We start from the raw sequence: 16,933 nt of genomic DNA, 5'->3' as shown, positions 1-16,933 counted from the left end.
TCAGATATGCGAAGACTCAGAGTTTCCCCCTCTTACACTCCTTTTAAAAATGTTTTTGAAGATATAGTACAGCAAAAAGGACTTGGTCCAGGAGAACACAAGATAACAGATTCACAAAGTAGTGGATTTAACCCAGTGATGCAAAGACTAGAAATCCCAGAATCCAGAAAACCATCCGTCTAAATTAGAACAGAATGTCAGAGTGTTTGGAGAACAACATCTTCAAGAAAAAACAGACTTCAGTCAACACAGAATGTAATTAAGAAGCGGGAAGATGTTAATAGCCTGCCTGAAAAGGCATATGTTTCTTTTCTGAAGAAAGGAAGAAAAGAGGAAAACAATTAGAAACTCCAAAAGAACAAAAAGTTATCTAAAATAGCCATGGTCCAAAGAGGAAGCAAATTGAAAAAAGAGCATAGTTTGGAGGATCTGAAGATGTGTAGTAAAATACCCTAGAATTTGAAAGGCTGGTACATTTTCCTTTGAGCTTCATTTACACCATAAAATGATAATAATTCCTTCTCTATGGGCCCCAGGATGCTAGTTGTGCAGAAGATAATGTTTACATAATCATAATAATTTTTAAAAGCCAATTTATTGATTTGAAATTCAGACAACACATAAGACCAGAACATTTTGATTATGGAGACAGAGCCCAGCACAAAGGTAGTAGTTTAGCGAGATAAGTTAGACACAGGAGAGGGAGAGTGATGAAGAACATGTGTCTCAAACAGCAGGAGTCAAAGATGCTGAATACAATTAAGGGCACAAGAAATAAGAGTGGAGAAGAATGGAAATATCACCTAACTAACGCTAGAGGGAAGGTAATTTGCTAAACATTTCATCTTTCATACTGGAACACCATACCAGAGTTTGTCAGTTCTTCAATAACCTTCTCTTCTTCCTTTAGTCATAAACACTTCATTGCTCACATGCTACACAGAGGAAAAAATTTTTGTTCTCCAGCCTCCCTTGCAGCTACATTTAGGGGTGACTCAGTCCTGGCTATTTAGGGTTCAGTCAAACCAACTACAGGCAAAAGAAGTGAGGTACATCTCCACCAGAAATGTAGTCACTATTGCTGGCCAGGCCAAGAGGTTTTTTGTTGTTTGATTGGTGTGATTTTGGGGGAACACATCTGGTGGACTTACTCCTGGCTCTATACTCAGGGACAGCTCCTGATGGTGTTCAGGGGATCACATAGGGTGCCAGGTATTGAACCAAGGTTGGCTACAGGTTAGGTAAGTGCCTTACCCATCATGCCATCCCCTGGTTCCATGGCTAAGAGTTTTTCCAATAAATAATAATAGCTAATACATATAGAAACTATGAGCCAGGCCTCTTTGTACAAGTTTTGAGAGGCCAACTTGTTTAAAATAAGAAGGCTATGTACTATTTCCCTATTGCTGCTGAAATTTTGCTACTGCAAAGGTTGTGACTTAAAACAACACAGATTTCTTCTCTTACAGTTTTGGAGGTCAAAAGTCAAAAATCCAAAGCACCAGCCAGGCTGCTGCATCTTTGTGTGACTCAGGGCCTCTGCCTTCCTTAGTTCACATCTCTTTCCTGTGGCACCTTGGACTCTTGCTTTCATATCCTATTACTTCCAGTAGTAGCATTGACTTCCTGTCTTCCTCTTTTATTTAATTTATTTACATATTTTTGCACTGTCAGAGATTGAATTTGGACCCTCATAGATACAATGTCCCTGTAACCTTCTTTTAAGAACTGTTATGGATTTCATTGCACCCACCTGGAATCCAGAAAAATAGCTTCATCTCAAAATTCATGACTTGTTGGTCTATAAAATCCACTTTGCCACTTTTGTCCTGTTTGGTCCCAGAAGAAATGCAGATCAGACTTCTAACCTCTAGAACTAAGAGAAATGGTTGTTTTGAACCATTGTTTCTTTGAAACGACATTGTTAAAGAGAACAGCATCTCTGTGCCTCATTTCACTGTTATATAATAAGAGAAGTCCAGGAAGGGCCTAGCAGTAGGACACTTGCCTTACAGGCCTGAGGCTGAGAGTTCAATTCCCAGTGCCGTTTCATAGACCAAATATGAGCTTGGAGGCCACGGTGGTTAGGGGTATGATGTTCCCGCCCTGACCCCATCGAGCAACGCAACTAAGTGTGAGATCACAGTCATTACTGCAACAACAATGGGAAGGAGAGGCGAAACCAAAATAAAATATTTTGTGGGGCTGGAGTGATAATACAGCAAGTAAGAAGCTTGCCCAGATTCAATCCCTGATATTCCATTTGATCCCCTGAGCACAAATCATTAGTCAGCCCTGAGCACAGCCCAAGTGTGGCCCAAAAACAAACAAAATAAAACAATCCCCCAAACCAGGCAGGTGTGCTGAGTTGCTGGTCCATAGAACCCAGGATACATACAAACAGGTACACAGGGGTCAAAGCAACAGTACAGTGCACTTGCCTTGCATATAGCCAACCCAGTTTCAATCCCTGTCATCCCCTTTGTTCCCTTGAGTCCTACCAGGAGTGATCCCTGAGTGCAAAGACAGGAGTAAGCCCTGAACATCTCTGGGCATGGCCCAAATTTAAAAGAACTTATTTATAAAAAATATTTTTGAACAGAACACAGGATACCTGGACCCTGAATTCGTCACATCTGGAAATTCCCTTTTGACATGTGCCACATTAATGGGTTCTGGGGATAAGATGTGGTAGACTTGGGGGCCATAGTCCTAGACTATCACCAAGGGAATTACTCCCCTGAGATCACAGACCACTGCAGCAGAGCCTGGAGTCTCTCTTGACTCCAAGTCTTGTGCTCCTAACTTTTCATCACTAGACTCAATAAACTGGGGGTGGTGAGTTTCCTTGCCCACAATCATATGCTCCTTACCTCATCCCACCCACCCACCTAACTCCACAGGTGGGCCCCTAGGGCACTGGTTTGGTTTCCAGTGTCTCTAGCTCAGTTGAGTGGTTGTGTAAGTTAGTAGACAGCCTGGCTAAGTGCCTCCAGCTTAGTTACCATTAAGATCCATGCTTGGTCCCCAGGCCTCTGCTCCTCTGGTTGATATAACAGCAATGCTTTGGGGGCCGGAGTGATAGCACAGTGGTAGGGTGCTTGCCTTGCATGCAGCTGACCCAGGATGGACCTGGGTTTAATCTCGGTATCCCATATGGTCCCCCAAACCAGGTGCGATTTCTGAACACATAGCCAGGAGTAAACCCTAAGAGTAACCGGATGTGGCCCAAAAAGAACAAAACAAAGCATAACAAAGCAAAAATCAAACCAGCAATGTTTTGTATTTGGGTCCCTATCAAACCACCTGAACCCCAAAGGAGTACATGCCCTGTGTGACAGGGGTGCAAAGGCCTAGTGCCTAGCCTGGACATAGACAGGACATGTTTCCAGCTTTAGTGTTGTAAGGCCCAAAGACCCACACACCAGAGACCTGCCTAAACCCTAACCCCTCAGCTCCCATTCCAGGCCCAGATGCTGAACCCTGCATACTGCCAGCTCTTTGGCTTGTTTGCTGATTCGTGTTCTCTAACGGAACCTCTGCCCTGTCCAGAGCTCCCATCCGCATTCCCAGCCAGAGAGAGCAAGTGGAAAACCCAATTACATTTCGATTACTCCAGTCCCAGCCAGCCAGAGGTTCCTGTCAGTCATAAGGGAATCAGAGTGGGAGGGGGCAGCACGAGGGCCAGAGCAGCGCCTGACACTTGAAGATGAATGTGACAGGGACCTGGGCTCTGAGACTCCGAGAGACTCAGGATTAGATCAACAAGGCAGGAGCTGGCTGGTTCCCGGAGAGAGGTCGAGTGTCCACTGGCTGACAGACAGCTTGGGCAAAGCAAAGGCTTCTGGCTGGCAGAGGAGGCACCAGGGCTCAGTGCCCAGCCTGTAGACAAGGACAGGAGGTCTCTGGTTCCTCCTGTGGGCACAGGATCCTGCAGTTCCCAGAGGCCAGGACGCTGGGGCTGAAAACTAACACAGTTCCTTGGGGGGTCTCAAAGCATCACTGACGCCTCCTGAAACTCAAGAGGTTTTACCAAGCAAATGAATGCAGCCCACCAAGAAGGACCAACTAGTCTCTCCCACCTGGGGTTGTAGCCAAAGAAGCCAGATTCCATTGCAGGGGAAATGCCTTCTGTACAGTGGAGCCGTATAGGGGCAGGAGGGAAGTTGGTTGTACTGGAGTAAGGGTCATGCCTGGTCGCTTGATCTGGTGAGCAAAAATTTCTGGGGGCACCTCTTAAGATCAGATGAGACTAACTGTAAAGAGAGATGTTGTGGGCTAGGAAGCAGGTGTTTAGTCATGACTCACGTGCCCCCTTGTTTAAAAATTTGGGGGATCTGAGAAGTTCTTTGGCCCTGCTAGTCCAAGGTATCTGGGAGGCCCTGAATTGTGAATTCTGGGATCCAGAATTCCTGAGTTCTAAGCCTGGGATGTGTGAGGCTCCCCAGGATTCTGCTGCTCCCACAGACAGTCACCATCTATTCCCTTCCCACCTCAGCAGCACCCCATTTGCAGGGGTTTCTACATGTGCTCCCTTCTGCCTCCCAGCCCCCTACCCAGAATCACAGACACTGTAGCTGGGGGGCTGGCTAGGGAGCAGATGAGTCATTGCTGAGGGGGGAAACACACCACCTTCCACAATTACAGGCAGAGCACGATGCAGGCCCCAAGCACAGGAAAACACAACAGGAGGCCACTGCCAGCAGAGCCATGGCAGCAGCAGCCCCTAGGGACCCAACATCTCCTCCCGACAACAGGCGCCTGTGCCTCCCACACTAAAGCGCCAGCACAGAGACAATAGGGAACGGTCCGGCACACACCCCAGAGGACCTCCATCTTTAGTCATGACCCCTGTCCCTCTCTTGCCTGTACCTAGCCCACCCCAGCCCTCAATAGCTGCCCCAGAAACACGCTCACACATACGCAAATGTGTGTATCACTCACTGGCCGCTTCTGTCAGGAACCCCCTCTCCGTGACTTCCCTCTCAGTGAGGTCCAGAGAACCAAGGGGTTGCTGGGAGCCCCTTCATCCACTGCTGCCTCTGAAGGAACAGAGCTGCCAGGCTGAGCCAGCCCAGAGGCCACAGCTCCTTCCCACAGGTTTTAGGCCTAAAGATTCCCTTCAGGCCTTCAAAAAATGGCTTGAGTGTAGAAAGGAAAAATGGAGTGACCACAGGATGGGAGGAGGACCGGTGGGTCTGAGCCACTGTTCCCTAGAATCCCTTCTTGCCCCCCCCCCTTATCCATGCCCACAGGGATCCCTTCTTAGGTCCCCAAGCCCTGCTCTCACTCAGGAAGCCTGTCCTGAAGCCCTGGCTGAATGGGGGATGGTCTATGATCCCTCTGGGTCACCTAGATCCCCCCTACACCACAGATGATGGGCCTGGCTGTGACCCAGTGTGGGGGTAGGGAGACCTGGATGGGAGTCCCACCTCTGCCTGGGCCTGTGTGACCTTGGGATGACTGTCATGGGAGCCCAGTATCCTAGTCTGTAAAATGGGGGCTGCAGTAAAGATGAAATGAGGCCGTGAGTGGTGGTGGTGGCTGCTTCCAAAGGGCAGCTGTTACTGGAGCTTCTTGCCTGCCATCCAGCTTGGTAAATATTTGTTGGATTAATCGCCCCTCATTCCTGCCTTCCTGTCCCCCACCTGCCTTTCCTACCTTGGGAGGGGGAAATAGGCTGGAGCAGATAGATGGTGGGGAGCAGTACATATCTTGGGGGGGGGGGTGAAGGTCTGAGAAGATACAAGAGCTGGCAGTTCCTGCAGCCGCTGAGCTGAGCGGTGGCGGAGGCGCTGTCACCCCTGCAACCCACCTGTGCTGTCATCCTGGTTAGCCTTGCATTGGGGCTCTGGAAGCTGAGGGGCGCCGAGACACACAGTGGGTGCGCTGCAGCGCAGGGGTGGCGGCGGGAATGAATGAGCAAAGAGAGAAAGGAATGAATGAGCGGGAGGGAGGCGGGTGCCTGAATGGGAGGATGGCCGGGCCGGGGAGGTCGGTGGCGGGCGAGGAGCGATGATCATCTCTTTCCCTCCACCCTCCGGGTCTCGGGTTGGGGGCTCCCCTCCTCTCCAGCCCCCCTCCCAGCTGCGATCAGCCTGGCGGAGGAGCCCGCGCCCAGCCACACACAGCCCGCGCCGGAGCCGAGAGAGCCGAGGAGGACAAGCAGTCCTGGGAGGGGGCTCCGGGCCCCCTCCTCGCCCCTGCCCAGGAGCGTGCCAAGTCCCAGCGCAAGGTGCGAGAACCAACAACAGCAGCCCAGGACGCCGGGGTCCTGCAGCCAACAGGTGCGGGGTGTGGGGGACCCCCCTCCAGGCCAGGGACGGGGTCCCCCCTAAAGGACCAAGGGCGGGAAGCAAATGTCTCCAGGGGTGGTCGGGTGTTGGGAGACTGGGACCCTGCCCTCTCCCTAGGCTTTGCCCCCCAACCCCTCTCAAGTCCCCCACGCGCCCCTCTTGGGACGGGAGGTCCTGCTTGAGGAGGGGGTCCACTGGCAACAGGGGGCGCGGCAGGAAGGGGTCCCCTCTTCCCCTCCGAGAGTTCCCCGAGGACCGGGCGCCCCGTACACACACATCTGGGTCGTCCCAGCCCAGCCCGGGAAGGAGGGGTCTGAGCGGGGCCGGATTTATGAATGGAGAGAACGGCCTGCATGCCGGCCCGGCGACCCCTGGCGGCCACCCGGGCGCAGCGCGGGCCTGGGGGATGCCAGGTGGAACCCACCCGGGGGTCTGCGGGGTCCTGATATGGGGTCTGATCTTCTCCTACTTCCATGAAGGTTTCCCGTACCTCCCTTTATCTCCCCTGCTGCACGCGCGTCCATCCCATTCGAGGGAATGGCAGGTCTCTGGGCAGGGTAGGGGTCCCTAATGCCTCCCTTGGACATCTGTCAATTAAAAAAAATTCAGGCCTGTGAACTGACCCTACTCAGGAGAAATCCCTGCAAATCCTCATGACTCCCCCCCTCCCAAATCTGGGGTGTTTGTAAGGTTCAGACAGACCTGGCTGAGGAGCTGTGTGACCTTGAGCCAGGGCTTTGATCTCTCTGAGCTTCCCTCTCAGCATCAACAAAGCAGGATTCTGGATCAAGAAAACAGCTTCGTCCAAGAGGTGTACTTCCCAGGCCAGGTTCTGGGCACAGGACGTGGCATGCTTAGCATATTTCTCCCAACCAGCCCTGGGAGCTCGGCCCGGTATTCCTGGGAAACAGCGAGATAATTATTCCTTTGGATAGATGGGGAAACTGAGGCACTTACTGTGCCAAGTAATTTGCACAGGAGCTGCCATGGAGAAATTAGCATGGAAGTCTTTCTTCCTTTCTGCAGGAAGTTGGAGTCTGAGACCCCCAAAGATCTAGGTGCAAGACTCGAGGCCCTTGAGGGAAGGGGTCAGAGGCCTGCCTGGAGCTCCTCCTCTCCCCCGTGGAGCCCAGCATGCTCCTTGGCTGCAGGGCTGCAACCGTGCCTGAACTCATGGAGCCCTCGGCCACTCCGGAGAACCAGACGGGGTTTCCCACTGGCCTCGGGGGACTGTCCCCTGTGCCTGCTGACTACGAAGATGAGTTTCTCCGCTATCTGTGGCGGGATTATCTGTACCCGAAGCAGTACGAGTGGGTCCTCATTGCGGCCTATGTGGCTGTGTTCCTCGTGGCCCTGGTGGGCAATACGCTGGGTAGGTCCCCAGGTCCCTGGTTCTGGGTGGGGTCCTGATCCTCTTCTCTTCACATCAACCCCTCAGGAGGGGGTGTGGGTGGGGTATGCGGTGGGCATGGCAAGGTCCAGCCTCACTCCGCCCCTTCCCACCCCAACCCCAGTCTGCCTGGCTGTGTGGAGGAACCATCACATGAGGACAGTCACCAACTATTTCATCGTCAACCTGTCCCTGGCAGACGTGCTGGTGACAGCCATCTGCCTGCCAGCCAGCCTGCTGGTCGACATCACTGAGTCCTGGCTGTTTGGCCATGCCCTGTGCAAGGTCATTCCCTATCTGCAGGTAAGCTCTACCCTGAACCCCTTCTCACGTGGGCTCAGAAACCCCAGACTAGCTCTTCACATAGTCTGGCACCCTCTCTTCTTTGGAAGACCATTTGGCCATCAGGTCTCCCTTTTGAGGTCACCTATATAGGCCCCCTCTCAACTCTACAGAGATTCCCCTCCTGGCCATGCTTCATGACACAAACACAGCTACATGGTGGTTGGCACATGCAGGATCACTCCCAGATATGCAGGGCAGGACAGAGGGGTACAGCTTGAAATGGTACATGAACATGTGTCCTGTTCTCTAATCCCTGCCCAGGGTCAGGAAGACTTGAGGTCCTTTCCGGGTTAGGTATGGATGGTCAGAAGGAGGGTTGGCCAGAAGAAGAAGTGGGATTGTAGTAGACTATCCCTCATTCCCTCAACCCTCTCCTTGTAGTGTGTGTGTGTGTGTGTGTGTGTGTGTGTGTGTGTGTGTGTGTGTGTGTGCGTGCGCGCGCGCGCGCGTGCGCGCGCCTACCCTGCTGGGCTAATCTCACCTCTGCCTCTCAGACTCTTAGGGGAATGGGGGAAGGAGTGTTACTTGAGGGTTTGTGACCCACCTCCTGAGTCCCCATTGCTTGGGGGTTTTCCACTCAACTGGATTCTAGCAAGCCGGGGAATAAAGGCAGTCAGATGAGGAAACTCAGAGATGAACAGAGATGAACAGGACTTTGGTGAATCTCTGCTCCCTCCCCTAAAAAGAGGGGTAAGATACCCAGGTGTGTGGGAAGTGCCTGGCATGTTTAGGATGTTGTTTCTGGTGGGGGAGCTTCTGCTCCCTGTCCAGTCTCCAGCCATGAGTTCCGGCCACCTGTGAGGCTCCTTTCCAGTCAGAGCTGGTTGCCTGTTCTGCAGAGGCTCAAACAGGGTGAGGGATTTGCCCAGGTCGAACAGCAGTTGGTGGTGCTGTACAGCTGGTGTTTCTTGACTGAGTGTCCCCTGGATCCTGCTTGCTCCGGATGATCGGATGATCGTGAGACCTGATGCTGCGTCCCCATTGAGCAGGCCGTGTCTGTGTCAGTGGCGGTGCTGACACTCAGCTTCATTGCCCTGGACCGCTGGTATGCCATCTGCCACCCACTGCTGTTCAAAAGCACTGCCCGACGTGCTCGAGGTTCCATCCTGGGTATCTGGGCGGTGTCGCTGGCTGTCATGGTGCCTCAAGCAGCTGTCATGGAATGCAGCAGTGCCTTGCCTGAGCTGGCCAACCGCACCCGGCTCTTCTCAGTCTGTGATGAACACTGGGCAGGTAATGGAGGGAGCTCTGGGTACACTTCCTTGAAGCTGGCACCTGTGGGTCCTACCTCTAGGGAAGACATCTATCAGCAATCTGGGGAGGCAAGTTCAAGTGTGAGGCCCCTTCTCTAGGGCAGATGTCTGAAAGGGGCCCCTCATTTATGGATGCCCTCAGATTAGACAAACCAGAACCTCTCAGCCATGACCCAGGCTTGCTCAGTCCCTGCTATGGTGGGAATGGGGAGCGGGCAGGCTAGAACTCCCCAACTCAGCCCAACATTTGAATCTCTTGACACCCGCAGATGACCTTTATCCCAAGATCTACCACAGTTGCTTCTTCGTTGTCACCTACCTGGCTCCATTGGGCCTCATGGCCATGGCCTACTTCCAGATCTTCCGCAAGCTCTGGGGCCGCCAGGTGAGATTCATTCTGGGGTCCCTGTTGGGTCAGGGAGGGAACAGGATCTAAGGGAGCAGACAATAGTCTGCCTTCAATCCTCTCCTTGTACCCAGGGGTGGGGGGCGCTCCTGGAGACAGGTCCCATGTCAAACCTGAGCCCCAAAGGGCTTTTGCCTGCCAGGGAAGAGGAAGTGGTATCAGAAAGTTCTGAGTTCTTCTCCAAACTGCTTTTCAGTGCAGCTGTCACACTCTTGCATCCTTCTAACCACCTTATATTATCCTCGATGTGCTGTATGAGAAAGCAGAGATCCTGAGGCAGAAATGTTTCCACCAATCCCTCAGCCAGTGAAGATCAGGGATTAACTCCCAGATCCATGGGATTTGAGTTTAGTGTTACAAAAACAACAGCTGTGTGTGACTTGCTAAATGAGGAGACTTGCACATAGTATCCTTGAAGCCATTTCCAAAGGAAGCAGTTTCCCACTTCCTTTTGGGGGGAGGGGGGGTCACACTCGGCAGCACTCAGGGGTTACTCCTGGCTCTATGCTCAGAAATGGCTTCTGGCAGGCTTGGGGGACCATATGGGATGCTAGTATTTGAACCACTGCCTTCTGAATGCAAGGCAAATGCCCTACCTCCATGCTATCTCTCCAGCCCATTTCTATCCACCTCCCAAAGCCTCTGAGTGACAGAGCTTCTATGCCTCAGAGGTGGCCTCTCTGCTTTTCTGTAAGCTTCCATTGGGTGTAGGCTTTATGGGAATCCCTTTGGTGGGAGTAAGGTGCTCAGAGGTTCTTGGCACTCCCTCGTAGAAATGGCTTCTGGGTCACTGTCTGGCCCTGAAGGGTGCGGATCAGCCCATGCTCAAGAGGGGTTCCCTACACTCTGGGCCACCGCTCTGGGCTCTCTCCAGAGAGTAATGCCCCATGGCAGTAAGGACTCTGCAAGGTGAATAGCTGGCTCAGGGCCAGGTCTCCACCTCTCATCATCTATCTGCTCCTCATGCCCCAGGTAAGATATCACTAGGCCACCATGTGTAAATAAACAGAGGCTCAGAAAGGGAAAGAGTGCTGCTACTCAAGGCCAGAGCTCATCAATAGCTGAGTTTCCTGACCAATACCCCCAGGGTGCTGTGTTGTGGGGTGAGTCAGGCGGCCAGTAGTGGACAGCTGTGAGGGGTTCTAGATGTTCAGAACTGCTGTAAATATCTGGGCACCCACCTAGGCAGAGATCTATGTCTATGGTCCAGACCATGCTGTGCTACCTACATGCTCAGTCCTTGTCTGGGTCTCCCCAGAGAAGGTTACTCCCCAGAGTAACTAAGGCCACACAACTCACTCACAGTCCAGGCCAGAGATGAAAGGGTTGGTTTAAGGAGGAGGCTGGGCCCTGGAGCCTTGTTCAGAGTCCTTGACTCCTTTGCTCCACATTTAACTGATTCTCAATACTAGATTTCCTAAAAGTATAGTGTATGGAGGTATCTCTCAATGTGCCAATGAAAATGAAGTCCTGAGTTATCCTCCTTAGGAGTAGGTTCCTCCCTATACCTTCCTCCATGTTGCCCAGGGTCCAGCTCAGAGCAGGAATTCCCACTGCCACCCCAAAAAAGGAGCCTTCCCCACCCCATCCAACCCTGGCCACCACTGTCTGTGTATACTGAACAGATTCCTGGGACCACCTCTGCCCTGGTGAGAAACTGGAAGAGACCCTCGGACCAGCTGGAGGAGCCAGGACAAGGCCCTGGCACAGATCCCCCACCTCGGGCACGCGCCTTCCTGGCGGAGGTGAAACAGATGCGAGCTAGGAGGAAGACAGCTAAGATGCTGATGGTAGTGCTGCTAGTGTTTGCCCTCTGCTACCTACCCATCAGTGTCCTCAATGTTCTTAAGAGGTGAGCACAGGCCAGGGAACAGAGCCCAAGCTTCCCTCTGCCCTGATGCCACCTCTCTTCCCCACATGGTTTGGATGTACCTAGTTCTCTTCTGTAAGGGGAGATTTTAACTGTCATTTTCTGCCATCCTGGGGGCTGGGATACAGCCTATGCATGAAAAATTTATATATATATATATATATATATATATATATATATATATATATATATATATATATATATATAGTCACCCTCCTTTATCTGTGCATTTGCTTTCTAAGTGTCTAGTGATCTAGGGCCAACCATGGTCCAAATATATGTGCCAGTGGAAAATATACATTTTTTTTGCTTTGTTTTGTTTTGTTTTGTTTATTTTTAGGACATACCTGGTGGTGCTTAGAGCTGACTCAGCCTGACTCTTTGCTCAGGACTTACTCCTGTTGAGGCTCTGGGGATCCTCTGTGGTACCAGGATGGAACCTAGGTTAGCTATGTGTAACCCAATGTACAATCTCTCTAGTCCCCCAAAATAATCATGACAGTATATTTATTTTGCAATGTCAGTGTTTAAACCTGGGGCCTCACATATGTATGTACCCAATGTATTATCTCTCAGTCCCCCGAAATAGTAATAAAATTATATTTATTTTGCAACATCAGAGTTTAAACCTGGGACCTCACACATGGAAAATTTCATATTCTAAATGCATTATACATAATTTATACCAGGGAGATAGATCAAGAATTAAAGTACACATTTGGCATATGACCTGCAAGTACTTCTAGGAGTGGTTGTAGGCCTCTGGGCACCACTAGGTATGGCCCCTACAAAAAATTTAAATTAGTTTAAGATTATTTTGAGAGACCTCATTTATCTAATCTTGATTATAATTGTTCCATTTTATTATTAGTTATGTTGTTCATCTTATGGGTCCACATTTGTGAATTCACTTGGATCCAGGAAAAAAAGCAGAATGTGTGGGGACTGGAGAGATAGTACAGTGGGTATAGCACTGACCTCCTTGCATATGATCAACCTGGGTTTTCTCCACAGCACCCCAGATGGCTCCTCAACTGCTCCTACTAGTGATCCCTGAGTGCAGATCCAGTAGTAACTAGTCCTGAGCACATGCTGAGTGGAGTCCAAGACAAAACAAAATAAACAAAAAGAAGACTATGTACTATCTCTCCAGCCCCCTCCAAAATAATCATAAAAGTATATTTATTTTATCAGAAGCTCATTCTTATCTGTGGCATCACTAGGGGTGTTGCAACAGATCCTGAGGAGGCAGGTGGAAACAGGAGTTGGTGGGATTTTAAAAATGTTTTTCTGACACATTTTTAAATTTCTAAAATTCATAAAATGTTTTTCTGGGTTTGGGGAAAGCCCTCTGTGAGAAAATTACATTTGAGCAGGAACCCGAAGAAGAGCAGGCCCAAGCTTGGAGGGGTCAGGGGTGGGGAGTGGCCAGGAGGGCAGTGAGAACAGGGCCAGCCCCACTGCCTGTGTGTTCGCTCATGTCCTGCTCTTGGTCATGACACTTCACTTCCCTGAGCTTTGGTTTCCCTGCCTGAAACAGAGGTGATATCAGAATTGTGGTTGGAAAGAATGTGGTGGGGCAGCCCTAGGGGCAGAAAGCTGGGGACTGGCTTTGCAGCCAGAGGTCCTTCTGCACACATACCTCAGAATCCTTGTGCTTGACCAGAGCCACAGTCAAGTCCCTAAAAGTGGTGGCCCAGGAAAGGCCTGCTGCTCCATGGGGCCACATCTGAATGCCTTTCCCTGTCCTAGGGTATTTGGGATGTTCCACCAAGCCAGTGACCGAGAGGCTGTGTATGCCTGCTTCACCTTCTCACACTGGCTGGTGTACGCCAACAGCGCTGCCAACCCCATCATCTACAACTTCCTCAGCGGTGAGTACGAGGAGGGGACCTGTGGGCTCTCCTCCCCAGGGCTTCCTTTTCCCCATTCTTAGGGCAGGGTGAATAAAGGTGAAAGGTGGGATGCACTCTTTTCCTCCTGGTAACCCCCATCTGGAAGAGACCCCAATGGAGTGGGGGTGGGTGGGTGGGCCACCTTCCCACTAGAGGAAGCTGAGTGACCTCTAGGGGAGGGGTAAAGATGTGCTCAGGATGTGCTAGTTCTACCCAGCACCAGTCAAGCAGGCCCTTTGCATGCTCCTGTGTGCCACAGGCATTCCTGGCTAATAAAGCTAGGCTTTGTGCAGGGCCCTGGGAGTCGCCCTGCTAAGAGGATGATAGAACTGAGAGATGTTCAACAGGCTGAGTGCATGGGTTCAGTCCCCTCAGCACCACCTGGATTCAGAGTTGGGATTGTAAGGGTCAAGAAGGTTCATGCTGGGGGAGTGCAGCTTGACAGTACAGGTGGAATTGCAGGGTGCCAGAATCATCCTTGAGCATTACCTTTCTTGCTCTCTTTTCTGAAGTCCTGGTTCCCCCCAGCCCTCGTGCCACAGTCCCTCTCTCTTTTACACCCACTTCTCATCTCCCTCTACCTCCCTGGTTTAGGGTGGCAATGTCTCTGTCCCCACCCTATCTGGGCTCAGCCTAGATGTGACTCACTCCTCTTCTGGCTGGACACTGGCCCTAAAGATCTATTGTCTGTGCAAACTTGGACACAGATCATCTTTGAGACAAGGATCTCTGGACAAAGAACAATGGGGTCAGGAGTCACCTCTCCTGCTGAATCCCAGCAAAGAAGAATGCAGGGCAGTAAGGACAGAGGTGGACATGAGTGGAGGCAGCTGCCTACCTTTTTCATCTTCATTCAGTTACCACCTACTATGTGCTTAGTCTCTGCTGGCCCCAGAGAAGCCACCAAAATGCTGGGAGGAGACCCAGTTTTCCCCATTGGCTGAACAAGGTGGCTGGGGCTGCCTGCTGTCATTCCCCACTCTGTTGTTTTCCTTGAAGTGCAAGACTTTGGTGTGCAGGGAGGGGAAGAAATAGGGCTTTTAAACTAGAGTCCTTTGCATATAGGCAGCTCCTCTGACCCCCCAGCACCATGTGGTTTCAAGTGACCCCTGAGCACTGAGACAGGAGTAGACTCTTGGTATGCCCCCATACCCTTTCATAAATAGAATCAGATCTGTTTTCTGAGTGTGTGCCCTTGGACAAGAACATCAACTCTGCATGTCCCATCTGAGTGAGGACTAGGGACTCAGGTTCTCAGAATGCAAAGAAGAGGTCCCGGCATGGTGCCTGGTACTAGGGCACCCTATCACAATCTTCATTAGAGTGGGCAGAGATGGGAAAGCCTCACTACAGATAAGAAGCCTGAGCTCCTGCAGCAGCATGCCAAGGAGAGAAAAGGGGACCTGAGGCCCCAAAGCCAGACATGGCTTTTGGAGCTGGGCTCTGAGCCAGAGGAAAAGTGTTTCTCTCTGTGAACCTGCCCAAGGGCCCATCTTTACTCTCCCTGGTAGTGACAGGTGGCCTTGGAGATCCCTCCAGACTGCCCCTCCCTTATAGTTTGGCTGAAATTGTGGGTATCCCTGAACTCCAAGGTCCCTTCTTGCTGCTCCCTTTCCTTACGGCTGGGTCTTATCTCCCCCACCAAGGCAAGTTCCGGGCGCAGTTTAAGGCTGCCTTCTCCTGCTGTCTGCCTGGCCTGGGTCCCTGCGGCTCTCCAAGGGCCCCCAGCCCCCGCTCCTCTGCCAGCCACAAGTCTTTGTCCTTGCAGAGCCGCTGTTCCGTCTCCAGAGTCTCCGAGCACGTGGTGCTCACCAGCGTCACTACAGTGCTGCCCTGAACAAGGCTGCTGGGGGAGGGGTCCCCACACTATTGGATGCATCATGGGGCTGGGCTCCAGGCTGGCTTTCTGCTGCCTGACTAGGCAACTCACTTCCCTGCTCTAAGTTGTGCCCCTTAGCAGGGTGGAGGAGGAGGGTCAGGCATGCTCAGGAAAGCAGAAAGTGCTTTGTCAACTGCCAAGGCCTGTGGGCAAGATGGTCACTGGAGACCCCACTCCCATCCTCCCAGGCGCTCCTTTCCTCAGTCACAGCCTCTTCTGAAGCCTGTTGTGAGGGGATCAGCAACCCCAGGGCACCCCAAAGTTGAAGTAGGGAGAACAAATGGAGCCTTCCCTTCCCCTGTGGGCACAGGAGCCCAGCCTCTCCTGCACCTGGCGCCATGGCATAAGCACTGTAGATGGAATCCTGTCGGCTTGGCGGTTCTGATAAAACACTCCATGTGGCCATTTGGCATGGAGGCCAGCAGCCGGAAGCAACTGTAATTAAAAGCCGGGCACTGAATGTTCCCTTTCCTTGTCATTGCACAAAATCTGTGCTGCTTGCAAGGAGGGAGGAGGTGGAGGTACTGGGGGAGGGGAAAAGACAGGCAGCCCTGGGAGGCTGTCACCTGCTGGACCCCCCACATGCTGCTCCCTGCAGGCCTGAGTGTCCATGGCACTGCTTCTCCTGTTAAGCTCACCCTGATGCCCAGGACCTAAGTCTACTGATGGGCTCAGAGGGGCACAGATGGGATGAAGACTGAAGTGAGGTTATCCTCACTGTCTTAGAAATAAAGAGTTGACATTTGTTGCTGATAGACAATAGGATATAAAGGGAAAGCCACCATGGAGCTTAGATGTGCCCTTTCTGCCACTACGGTTTTTAGCGGGTCATCAGGACCTTGACGTCAGCAGGTGGGTGAGGCCATACACCACGTCACTTGAGGCTAGGGTTCAATCCACTCAGCACCACCTAAGTGATCCCTGAGTGCAGAGGGGATTATAGGGGTCAGGAAGGTTCACCAGCCTCCCCACGCTGGGGGAGTGCACCCTGGCAGCACAGGCAGAATTCCAGGGTGCCAGAATCATCCTTGAGCATTACCGTTCTTGTTCTCTTTTCTGAAGTCCTGGTTCCCTCCAGCCCTCATGCCAGGCACCTTCTCTCTTCTACCCTCTAGTTCTCATCTCCCTCTACCTCCCTGGCTTAGGGTGGCAATGTCTCTGTCCCCACCCTATCTGGGCTCAGCCTAGGTGTGACTCACTCCTCTTCTGGCTGGACACTGGGCCTAAAGATCTGTTGGACACAGATCATCTTTGAGACAAGAATGACAGAATAAAGGGGTCAGGAGTCATCTCTCTGCAAAGAAGACTGCAGGGCAGTAAGCACCAGAGGTGGACATGAGTGAAGTTAGCTGCCTACCTTTCTTGTCTCCATTCAGTTGGTGCCTTCTGTGTTCTTAGTCTCTGTGGGGCCTCAGAGAAGCCACCAGTTCCCTTTGGCATCTCATGCTAGGAAGTGGGGCAGATGTGGTCCTGCAGCTCATCACTGCTATGGCTCCCTGCTTCCTCCTAAGCAGCAAGGCAGGCCATGTTTTCTCCTGGAAATTCTGCATTTACAAGCTCTTATGGACTGTCCTTCCACTCATTCACTGGCCTAGGCAC

The 16,933-nt window shown here is 51.8% G+C and overlaps 1 protein-coding gene across 1 annotated transcript; it reads left to right on the top strand.

The window, feature by feature from the left end:
• Window positions 1–7,423: 7,423 nt before the first annotated feature.
• On the top strand, window positions 7,424–15,794 carry HCRTR1 (hypocretin receptor 1). The gene is made up of 7 exons (XM_049774843.1): window positions 7,424–7,668; window positions 7,811–7,989; window positions 9,021–9,264; window positions 9,554–9,669; window positions 11,316–11,542; window positions 13,313–13,434; window positions 15,102–15,794. Exons 1-7 carry the CDS (start codon window positions 7,431–7,433, stop codon window positions 15,290–15,292), a joined length of 1,317 nt encoding a protein of 438 aa, XP_049630800.1. The 5' UTR covers window positions 7,424–7,430; the 3' UTR covers window positions 15,293–15,794.
• The last annotated feature ends 1,139 nt before the right edge of the window (window positions 15,795–16,933 follow it).

The sequence above is a fragment of the Suncus etruscus genome, chromosome 6 (assembly GCF_024139225.1).
Source record: "Suncus etruscus isolate mSunEtr1 chromosome 6, mSunEtr1.pri.cur, whole genome shotgun sequence".
Classification (NCBI taxonomy): Eukaryota; Metazoa; Chordata; class Mammalia; order Eulipotyphla; family Soricidae; genus Suncus; species Suncus etruscus.
This window is presented reverse-complemented; position numbering and strand designations above follow the sequence as displayed.